The sequence below is a fragment of the Otolemur garnettii genome, unplaced genomic scaffold, assembly GCF_000181295.1.
Source record: "Otolemur garnettii isolate 467f Iridium unplaced genomic scaffold, OtoGar3 scaffold00029, whole genome shotgun sequence".
Taxonomy (NCBI): domain Eukaryota; kingdom Metazoa; phylum Chordata; class Mammalia; order Primates; family Galagidae; genus Otolemur; species Otolemur garnettii.
This window is the reverse complement of record NW_003852424.1, coordinates 8,109,358-8,121,319: the sequence shown is the minus strand read 5'-3', so window position 1 is coordinate 8,121,319 and position 11,962 is coordinate 8,109,358. Positions and strand designations below refer to the sequence as shown.

The window sequence follows — 11,962 nt, the reverse complement described above, 5'->3', positions numbered from 1 at the left end:
GGGCCTGCCAAACAACAATGATGGCTGCAACCAAAAAATAGCTGGGCGTTGTGGCGTGCGCCTGTGGTCCCAGCTACTTGGGAGGCAGAGGCAGAAGACTCGCTTGAGCCCAGGAGTTGGAGGTTGCTGTGAGCTGTGATGCCACGGCACTCTACCCAGGGGGACAGCTTGAGGCTCCTGTTGCAAAAAAAAGACTTGTGAAAATAATAAAAGTCATGAATAATTCTGTATTCTACTTATTAAAACATTTTGCATTTTCAAGAAACAGGAAACTCAAAATCAAAGTGCACTTTGGGTGCAATTGATAGCAGACACGCTGTGGTGTTGAAAAGGTGTTCATTCTCCCTCAAAAAAGTTAAAGTTGGTTGAAATGTTGACCCTGAAATGATTTCTGTGGCAATAGTTTAGGAAACAGGAAAGGTGAGTAGATGGAGGAGGTACTGGAGACCTCAGAAGAACTTTGTTTTGCCCTTGCATCACTTGACTTTATTGCCACAAATGAACTTTGGATTTGGCCACAATTTATGAAGATTTGTGCTTTGCTTCTAATTAGTTCTTTCGTACTAAACTTAGTTTCCAATGGGTTTTGCATGAGAATCATTTGGAGAATTTTGAAAAATAATCCTGATTGATTTTAGAAGCTATGTAATAGTAAGATTTGGAGAATTGTCAGCTCTGGTAGGTAATGTTGCATGGTGGGGTTCAAAGCAGTTTTATGTAGATAGGGAAATAGTTCTTAATTGTGGTGGGTTTTTGAAAATGAGTTGTCTTCTGTTCAGGTACAGATTGTCTGATAGAGGCAGTATATTACTGATAAAATATAATTTTGAAGGAAAAAGGTGATGGGTCATATTCTTGGCAGTGCTCTCTTTTCCATGCCTTAAAGAAAAAAAGGCTGCATGCAGTGCCTATGGCTCAAAGGAGTAGGGTGCCGGTACCATACTGGAGGTGGTGGGTTCAAACCTGGCCCTGGGCCAAAAACTGGGGGAGGGAGGGAGGCTGCTTCATATAGGAATTGAAATCTTCAAACTTGCTAAAAATTGGGGTGCTTGGGCAACATATTACTAGGCTTCCTGCTTGGAAGTTCAAAACTTAAGTCATTCTGGGATTGTGCCTAAAAGAATCTGCATGTTAAACAACCACTTCAATTAATTATTGTTGTACTAAAGTCTGGAAACAAGGTCAGTGGTAGCAGGAGCCTCTGAGCCTGTTTCTTCATCTTTTTTTTTTTTTTTTTTTTTTTGAGACAGAGCCTCAAGCAGTCACCCTGGATAGATGGGTAGAGTGTCATGGTATCACAGCTCACAGTAACCTCCAACTCCTGGGCTCAAGCGAGCCTCCCGCCTTAGCCTCCCAAGCAGCTGGGACTACAGGTGCCCACCACAACGCCCGGCCGTTTTCTGGTTGCAGCCGTCATTGCTGTCCGACGGGCCTGGGCCGGATTCAAACCCGCCACCCTAGGTATACGTGGCTGGCGCCCTAGCCACTTGAGCCACAGGCGCCGAGCCTTTTCATCTTTTAAAATAGAGTAAGGGTATAGTACGGAACTTACCTTTTAGGGAGTAAATAAAAATTAAATAATTTAATCCTTCTAAGGCAGTGGTTTTCAACTAGGAGCAGTTTTACACACTCCCACAGCCTTTTGGACATTTTTGCTTGTAATGCTGGGGATGGGGGACCAGGGATGCTGCTCAACACCCCGTAGTATACAGGACAGCTCCTCATAATGAAAGAAAAGAATTGTCCAGCTCTAATTGGCAGTAATGCCCTGACTGAGAGAAACTGTGGTCTATAGGATTTAGTGAACTGCTTGCCTCAGTGAATGTTGGTTGTTACTAAGAAAGTTGAAGCCTTGCTGTTTCTTTTCTGTAGCCTGATCCAGGGACCCCTCTTACTTCCTATGGGCGTGGGTTTCATATTTACGTTAGTATTGGTAATCAGCCTTTTTGATCTCCTTTGAACTTTGGGGGTTGCTGAAAGCACCACCTATCTTATAAAAGTATAAAGATTAGGAAAGCAGGCTTGCCGCCTGTAGCACAGCGGTTATATGTTGCCAGCCACATACACCAAGGCTGGCAGGTTCGAACCTGGCCTGGGCCAGCTAAACAACAATGACAACTGCAACAAAAAATGATGGGGTGTTGTGCGCCTGTAGTCCCAGCTACTTGCAAGGCTGAGGTAAGAAAATCTCTTAGGCCCAAGAGGTTGCTGTGAGCTGTGATGCCATGGCACTCTACCAAGGGTGACACACTGAGACTCTGTCTCAAAAAAAAAAAAAAAAAAAAGATGAGGAAAGCAATTATCCAATGTACTCAATACTAATAGGAAGCCAGTAGATGATCTCATGCATGCCCACATAGGAGAAAAACTCATTTCAATTTGGGTTGGGGGGAAGGGTAATGAGTGGGGCGAAGGGGGAGAGGGTTAGGGTACTCTCACTGCATGGGCACGGGGTGGGGGTGTTTGGTACACATTTTGTGTGGGAGATAACCACAAGAGGACTTTGTCTAACAAAATCAAATATTTTGACCGGGTTGGTTGTATCCTCACATTAACTGGAAATAATTAAAAAAAAAAAAGGATAAAGATTAAAGTCTAGGCTCGGCGCCTGTGGCTCAAGTGGCTAAGGCACCAGCCACATACCGCCTAAGGTGGCGGATTCGAATCCAGCCCGGGCCTGCCAACAATGATGGCTGCAACCAAAAAATAACTGGGTGTTGTGGCAGGTGCCTGTGGTCCCAGCTGCTTGGCAGGAGACTTGCTTGAGCCCAGGAGTTGGAGGTTGCTGTGAACTGTGATGTCACAGTACTCTACCCAGGGGGACAGCTTGAGGCTCTGTCTCAAAAGATTATAGTCTAAAAGTTAGCTAAAGAGGAAACACCTAACACATCACAGGGCGGAAAGGAACTCCTGGTCAAACTGGTGCCTGTATCCTTAGGGCTTTATTCTAAGTGGATATAAGTACATTCATTCCTTGATCAACAATTCTAGGGAGAACTTTCCCCCTTACAACTGCTTTTCAGAGCTTCGTTTACAAAGCCTTTGTTTTTACTTGAGTAGAAAACTTTCTTCTTTGTATATAGTTCATAGACAGATCCTGGTTAGGCAGGTATTTGAGAAATGCTTTAGCCAGTTTGTACTTGTATTACTAACATTTTCCCCTAATGATATATAAACCTGGGTGTCAGTTGTTCGGTGCTTCATCAACTACTCAAGTGTTAGTTATTGAGGAGCAGAAGTAGCATGACAAAGCTAAGGTGACAGCTGCCACCTCTATTTGTGTATTTTTTTCCCCCCATTTATTTAGAGATAGGATCTTGGTCTTGAACCTGGGCTAGAGTGCTGTGGTATCATCACAGCTCACTGTAGTCTCCAGCTCCTGGGCTTGAGCAATCCTGCCTCGGTTTTCCAAGTAGCTGTGACTGTGGGTATATGCCACCATTCCCATCTAAGTTTCAAGTTTTTTTTTTTTTTCTGTAGAGATGGGTCTTGCTCTTGTTCAGGCTGGTCTTGAACTCAAGGGTTCAAGCTATCCTCCCAGTGTTAGGATAACAGGAGAGAGCCACCGCTTATGGCCTTGCAGCTGTGAATTTTAGAAACATCCTTACTGAAGGTAGATATTTTTTTCCCTCTTTAGCCTTGGATTTCTTGATCTGGCAGGTGCTGATAGGCTTTAGCCTTTGCATCCTCTGAAATTTTAAGTAGCATATTGTGTGTGCTTTCTCTTCTACATGTACCTTTCTCTCATGTCAAAACACAATTGAGTTTAAAGATTTAATTGGATTTTATTAGTGTTTAATAAATAGGGGAGCACTCCATTTATTAAAAATAGAACAGTTGAGTTTTATAAGGCAGTTTGATCTAGGAATATGGAAACAGCCTAATACAGAAAAAGCAAATTAGTTAATATCAGGTTACTTACCTTGTTAAGGTTAAGCAGAGGAGACTCCCTTATCTTGCCAGCTAAAACCGTCTTCCCTGAAGCTAAGATAAAAAGTTTGGAAGTTTAGCATGCCTTACTCCATTTTGGTTTTGTCGTTTGGGGCGTAGAAGGTCAGGCCAAATCAGGCCTTCCGTAATTTTTATTCAACATAGAAAGCGGGTCCATAGTATGTTAATCAGTGTTAGAGTAACTTCTGGAAGAAGTGCTGCATCTTGAGAAGGTTCTGCTCCCTAAAACAGATTAATTATGCAGTGTTAGAAACATCTCCTTTTGGAGGAGAATATAGAAAGACTCAAAGACTATATTTATTTATTTATTTGAGACAGGGTCTCACTCTGACACCCTGGGTGGAGTGTGGTAGCAGCAACCTCAAACTCTAGGGCTTGAGCAATCCTCTTGCCTCAGCCTCCCAAGTAGCTGGGAGGACAGGTGAATGCCTGGCAAGTTTTTTCTATTGTTGTGGCTGGTGCCTCAACACTTGGGAGGTTGAGGCAAGAGGATCTCTTCAGCCCCAAGAGTTTGAGGTTGCTGTGAGCTAAGACACCATAGCACTCTACCAATAAATAAATAAACAAATAACATATGTTAGACATATCATTTTATGAACTTGGCATATAAAAAGTTGGCATTTAAAAAATGTATATGTTAGTTCGGCATTGTGGTGGGCACCTGTAGTCCCAGCTACTCAGAAGGCTAAGGCAAGAGAATCTCCTAGGCCCAGGAGTTGGAGGTTGCTGTGAGCTATGATGTTACAGCACTCGACTGAGGGCGATAGAAGTGAGGCTGTCTCTTAAAAAAAAAAAAAAAATAGGGTGGTGCCTGTGGCTCAAAGGAGTAGGACGCCGGCCCCATATGCCGGAGGTGGTGGGTTCAAACCCGGCCCCAGCCAAAAACTGCAAAAAAAAAAAAAAAGTATATGTTTAATGTAATATTTTGTGTTTTAAAAATATAATACTTCTTGAAATTGTTGTGTTGATAATTTATAGCTCTAACTCAGCCTTAATCTAGCTGGTGCATTTAATTGCATAGTGCATTTTACCTTTTTTACATTTTCATACTTGGATATGTAGATTATTTTTTTTTTTTTTGGTGATCTTTTGAGCAGAGCCCTGAACATTCTTATACTTGCCACCTCCTGTTTGATAATTTGTCTAGATCGTGTACCCACAAATGGAACTATAAGGAATTTTAAGGGCCAGACCTCTACTGATTACTTTGTGGTAACTGTGTATGAGTACTCTTTTCCTTTACTTTCTTACCATCACTTAATGTTAGATTTTTAATTTCCGCAAAGCAGGTGAGTGTAAAATACCCTGTTGTAATAAACATTCCCCAAATTAGTGAGGTTTAATTATCTTTTTGTAAGTTTATTGGCCATTTCAGTTTATTTTATGTAATCACATGTCCATTTTCTTTGCCTAGTTTTCAATTGGATTTTTGATATGTAATTCTTATATTGTAAGTATATATTCTTTGTTATGTGTCCATTGAAATTTCTTTCCCCAGTCTATTACTTGTCTTTTAACCTTATTTATAACATAGCTTATTCTTCTCACTGAGCCACTCTACTAAAGGTGACTCTGTCTCAAAAAAAAAAAAAAAAAAATATATATATATATATATATAGCTTATTCTCCAAATCATAGGACTTGAACTTGAGGTGAAGCAGATGTTAAAGAACTGCATCCAGTATTTTTTGAAATTTGTTAATCTATGCCTTTCCATCCTCTTAAGACACACAGAAGTGACTGAAGGAATAGTTACGCATAAACCATGTTTAATTATCTGTTCAACTGAAGAATGTAGGTGTGACAAGGGCAGCAATACTGTGTAGAGTTCAATAGCTTGGATTCTTTAATTTAAACTGTGGGGTGACACACACAATTGGGTTTTGTCTTCTTTGTAGGGTTATTGTAACGATTAGGAGAATTTTTGCATATACCTGACATGTAAGTGCTCCACAAATATTAGCTGTTCTTATCATTGACAGAAACTTCGTCTGGAATTTAGTTTTATGGAGTTCTAGTGTAGATTGCTTTGCATTTTTTGCCAGATTTCGCTTTCATCAACAAAAACACTGAAGTTCTGCCAAGCAGGTCAGCCATTTTGTAAGTTGTTGGGAAAATAAACAAGGCTAAAGTGAAATGGTGGCTCTCAGGCGGAGAACCCAGTCTCAGTCCTTTTAAGTGGAATGTTGCTGGGCTGCCCCCTTGTGGTTATTTGGGAAATGGCCGTTAAAAATTGAAAAAACGGAACAATAGGTATTAACGGTGCTTGTTTTCAAAGTCCAGTAGTGAGAAATATTTAATCATTCTATTTTTACCTACTTCAGAAAGGATTTTGAAAGGACAGCAAATCCTTTTTATCCACAAGTGAAAGGAAGTATTAAACTCTTATAAGTATTCCTTTTTTAAAAAAATTTTTACATATACATGTGTTTACTAGGTTTCCACTTTTTGCCTTCACAAAATCAAAAAGGCTTAAAATTTAACAATAACATAAGTATTCTTTTTGGAATCTAAAATCCTCGTTTTGACTTGCGTTCCTTTTCTTTATTTTATATTGTATTTCCCTAGTAATTATTTGTTAAATCAATTATAAAACTTTTTTGCAACTTGGATTTTGAGTAATTTTTTGAGATAAACTTGTTTTTCTATGAGGAAACTATACATAATTGATAATCATTTCTGAAACTTACATAATCACCTGATAGTTATTAACCCCTTAGAAATCAGGTAATTTTATTACTTTATTATTTAGGTGAAAGTTTAAAGGACTCCTCACTCAGTTTTGTGAGCTTTCTATATCCTCTACTACTATAAACCAGCACGAAAGCTATAGTTCAGAATTGTGGCTTTTGGTGTTATACATGTAATTTATTTTTTTTTCTTGTGAGAGTCTCACTGTGTTGCCCCAGGCTAGAGTGCCATGGCTTCAGGCTACCTCACAGCAACCTCAAGCTCCTGTGTTCAAGTGATCCTCCTGCTTGAACAGCTTTCTGAGTAGCTGGGACTATAGGCTCCCATCATGATTCTACCTCATTTTTCTATTTATAGTAGAGAGGAGGGTCTTGTTCTTGCTCAGGCTGATCTTGAACTCTTGAGCTCAAGGGATCCTCCCAGTTTGGCCTCCCAGAGTGATAGGGTTATGAGTGTGAGCCACTGCTCCTGGCCTCAATTAATTAGTTACTAATAGCAAATTGACATCTCTTAGGAATTGTCCTATCCCTTGAGGGAATAATTAGATTGTTTGTTAATGCCCTAAATGTGGAGGTATTTTCTTTTTCTTTTCTTTTTTTTTTTTTGAGACAGTCTTACTGTGTTGTCCTTGGTAGAGTGCTATGGCGTCACAGCTCACAGCAACCGCAAACTCTTGGGCTTAAGCAATTCAGTTGCCTCAGTCTCCAAAGTAGCTGGGACTACAGGAGCTCATCACAATGCCTGGCTGTTTTTTTTTTTTTTTGGTTGTAGTTGTCACTGTTGCTCAGCAGGCCCAGGCCAGGTTTGAACCTGCCCACCCTAGGTGTATGTATGTGGCCGGTGCCCTGCAGACTGAGTATCTGCTTTTGTTAGTGTTTGTGTATTTAATGTGTAAACCGAAACAACTCTTACTCTTGTAATGTGCAGCAGAGGAAAAAAAGGTTAGTCGCCCCTGGCCTAGAGGTAAAAACAAGTGTGAATTTGTTTTTTTATCTTTTCTTGGATTTGGTTTTCATAGTTACTTTTTTTAAAATGATGCAACCTGTGGAATTGACAAGTATACTACAGACAACTCATCCTACAGAATAAACCACTGCTGGTAGTTTGGTGATTAAAATGCATTTACACATACATGTGCTGATAGATATGACCATATTTTTTACTTAGCAGGTATTATTGTATACCTCATTAAATATCTAGGGATTTCTTTCCTACCCATATAAACATAGCTGCACAAAAAAGTATGTACAGGTTAGGCATGGTGGCTCACACTTGTAACTCCAGCACTTTGGAAGGCAGAAGTAGGAGGATAGATTGAGGCCAGGAGACTAGCCTGGGCTCATAGTGAGACCCCATTCTACCAAAAAAAAAAAAAAAAAAAAAAAAGAACAACCTAAAAAATTAGCCAGGCATGTGTAGTGGCACCTTTTAGCCCCAGCTATTCAGGAGACTGAGGTGGCAGGGTCACTTGAGCCCAGGAATTTTAGGTTTCTGCTGAGCTATAATCATGCCACTGCACTCCAGCCTTGTTGACACAGTGAGCATTAGCTAGGAAGAGCTTTGTGTTAGAAGGTAAATCTGAGTTTGGATGCGACATTCTCAGATATTTACTGTTTGGATAAAGCTTTGGCATCTATAGCGTGCAGCTTTCATAGCTGTCATTTGGTGCTCTGAGGACCCTACAGTAGATGTCACAAAAAAATGGCACAGGTCGGAGGTGGTCTAGGAGTGAAACCCAAGCCTTGGATGCCAGAGCCTGTCCTTTTGAAGTGTTATTATGCAGCCTTTCTTCTTTTCTATTGCCTGGTAACTACCTTTTATTTGGTCACAGGTGTAGAGTGACTCAGATGCTCAGCTGGACTAGTCATCTTGGACTAAGCAAAGGTGTGAGTCAGTAACGATAAGGAGGCTCTGAATGTGTTGAGTCACTTGTTATGGGGATGCCTGCCTGTTTGTTTGGGAACAGTGGACTGTGTATGAGAGGATTAAGGTTTTGACCTGTGGTAAAACAGAGGTAATATGATTAGGCTTTAGAAAAGCCAGGTATGGATTGGGATCCCTGCCTTCCCCTTCTTCCCTGACCCTTTCGCTTTTTAGTTTTATCACTGGCCATGTTTGCTATAACTTCTTGGTTTTTTTCATCCTCCATATGGGGATAGTAATACCTAATATGGTTCTTATGGGGAATAAGCAAAATGTATGTATAAAGTACATCATAATGCCTGATACTATAAGGTGATCAGGTAATCACATTTTTTTTGTCTTTGTCCCCCTCCTAAGGTAGAGACACCTCCCCCCTCCCACTTTTTCTCCCTGCTTTCTTAGGGATCGCATGATACTTGGGTCACTCCCAGTTTCCAGTGTATTTCCCTGTTCATTTTGCAGACACTTGTCATGCGATACAACCTCAGTTCTAGTTTGGAAGATAAGGTGATGGTAAATATGAACCCTCCCTCCCTTTTCAGGCTTCATACTGCATCTTTGATCTCCTCCTTGTTGAACTCTAGGGCCTTTTTGTTAAGGTAATGTTACTGTAGACTCTGGAGGTTCTAGGTTGCTCCTTGCTTCTTTCTTCTGTCCCCCTGTCCCATCCTCACAGTGAAAAGATAGTTTTCAAGCAAAAGAGTTAAATGAGATGTTTCCTGGTTTTGCTGTGGAGTCCAACAACTTCTGGTCTTTTTGCTTTAAAGTATCATCCCTCCTACCAGCATGCCCCTCAGTTGCTTTTCCACTATTGGGAAGGTAGGGTATATTGCCTTCTCTGGTTGATGTCTGTCATCCCTCAGTCTTCATAGTTTGTTTCGTGTTTTCAGTTGTTGCCTATCTCTTAGATTGCTCTTCCCTGAGGGATGACTGGAGTGGCAGGGGTGTGTGTGTGGAGGTCAAGAGCAGTGTTTATTTGATTAGGTGTTCCCATGAGAATTAGAGTAGTGCCCTTTCTATTCCTGTTTTCTGTTAAATCTTCCATGTCTGGAATTTACCCAAGGGATTCCAAAGCAGGACTTCTGGATTATGGTTAATGTGTATATATTTTTATAACACTCCCCAGATGAGTGTAATTTGTACCTATTAGAACCACTGATTGAATAATTGCAACCAGATTGTAATTCTTCCAGTTTGGGTAACATGGTTTGGTTTTTGTCTTGTGTTTTGTTTCAGGTTTTTCTGGGGGGAGTGACACTAAACCAGTAAGTTAGTGGATTCCGATCTACTTAGTTTCAAGTGTTACTGTGTCAGCTAGTTAAATACTTTTGAGCTTCAGTTTTACCTTGTCTGAATCAAGGAGACAATAATATCCACCCTCAGAGTTTTTGTAACAAAGAGCTAATCTATGTAAATAAACTGGTATTTGGCATCATATAAATAAACACTCAGAAAATGGTAGCTGTTGGGAGTGTTAGGCGTGGTACTAAATAGTGTTACTTGCAGCATAAGAATGTAACAGTGAATTTGGAGTTTTTGGGCTTGTGTTAACAAAATTACTATTGGCTGACAAATTACCATGAGGATTTCTTTTCAAAGCAGATTCATGTAGTAGTTCTTAAATGTTGTAAAATCTGTCTTTCTCTCTTAAAATTTAAGTCATTCAGCCTCTGAAGAAGCTTCAGGTTCAGACTCAGGCAGTCCGTCGGAAAGTGAGCAGGGCAGTGACCCAGGAAGTGGCCATGGCAGCGAATCGAATAGCAGTTCTGAGTCTTCTGAGAGTCAGTCGGAATCTGAGAGTGAATCAGCAGGTTCCAAATCTCAGCCAGTCCTTCCAGAAGCCAAAGAGAAGCCAGCCTCTAAGAAGGAACGGATAGCTGATGTAAAGAAGGTATCTACTTTGCTGTACAATACAAATGGCTGCTAGCTGGGATCAGCTAGCAGACCTTTATTACCTATGGAAACTCATTAGTATACCTGGATAATGAAAACTATAGCCACTTTTTCTAATAATAACAGTACTGTCTATGGATCCATATGGGGACTGCTTTAGATTTGATGTTAATGGGGCTATAAAGAAGAAATAGGGCAAAAAGACAAATTTTATAGTTTTGGTTGTTAACTTTTTTTTTTTTTCTGAGACAGAGTCTCACTTTGTTGCCCTTGGTGTGCCCTGGCATCACAACTCACAGCAACCTTCAGCTCTTGGGCTTAAGCGTTTCTCTTGCCTTAGCCTCCCGAGTAGCTGGGACTACAGGTGCCTGCCGTAACACCTGATTATGTTTTTATTGCAGTTTGGCTGGGGCTGGGTTCGAACCCGCCACCCTCGGTATATGGGGCCAGCGCCCTACTCACTGGGCCATAGGCGCTGTCAAGGTTGTTAACTTTTGAAAAAGCATTAAAGTTATTTTTTCATAGTCTGTTGACTGATGCTAGAGAAAAACAATTGGCAGATAATAGCAATGGTTCTTTTAATGTGGAATATAGTTGTAAATCTTATTGATAGATAATCTAAGGATAAAGAATTTTTGTAATCTGAATAGTGGAAATGAAATACTTCTACAGAAAAACATATATGTATGCAGGCAATGTAGGCGTTTTTTGCTTTATATTCTTTCTTTGTGACAGAGTCTCACTTTGTTTCCCTGCATAGAATGCTGTGGTGTCATAGCTCACAGCAACCTCAAACTCTTGCCTCAGCTTCCTAAGTAGCTGGAACTATAGGTGCCCACCACAGTGCCTGGCTATTTTTAAAGACAAGGTCTTGCTCTGGCTTAGGGTGGTCTTGAACATGTGAGCTTAGGCAGTCCATCTCAGTGTGCTAGGATTACAATCCACCATGCCTAGCCGCAATGTAGGTATTCTTTGCTTAACAAAAAATCTAGCAAAACATGTATGTAAAAAGATAAAAACTGAGTTAACATTTTCTCATTCATGCTCAAACTTGATAGTGCATTCCTTTTGGTGGAATAAATTAATTATTTGATCTAATACAATGTTTTTCAACCTTTTTTATCTCATGGCACACTTTAACCTGTAGTTAAACTGCCGTAGCAAACTTAAATTACAATGACAAAAAAAAAAATTATAAAAAAGAATATACTTATTCCACTTTGAACTTCTTTCAAAAATAATTTAATTAATGATCTTTCAAAATTTTCAAGGTATACCTAAGATGCTCTCATAGCACACCAGATGAAAATCATTGGTCTAATAAATCATTAGAATGCAGCTGATCTTTAAAATTTTATTTTAAGAGAATTATGTTGGACTTACTAAAAATATAAATGAAAATTATGTTTAAACATTTAAAAATAAAATATGTTAATGAAATAAAATGCTTTATGCAAAATTGTTTTTTATTTAAGGCATATTCTGTTTTTTTTTTTTTTTTTTT

General features: G+C 39.8%; 1 protein-coding gene across 1 annotated transcript in view; it reads left to right on the top strand.

Annotated features, from left to right (window-relative positions):
- Positions 1-11,962, top strand: part of CHD2 (chromodomain helicase DNA binding protein 2) — a 125,227-nt gene that overhangs the window by 10,972 nt on the left and 102,293 nt on the right. Inside the window, exon 3 of the mRNA XM_023512635.1 lies at positions 10,225-10,456. Within this exon, the coding sequence (XP_023368403.1) occupies positions 10,225-10,456 (232 nt within the window). The remainder of the gene's footprint in view (positions 1-10,224; positions 10,457-11,962) is intronic.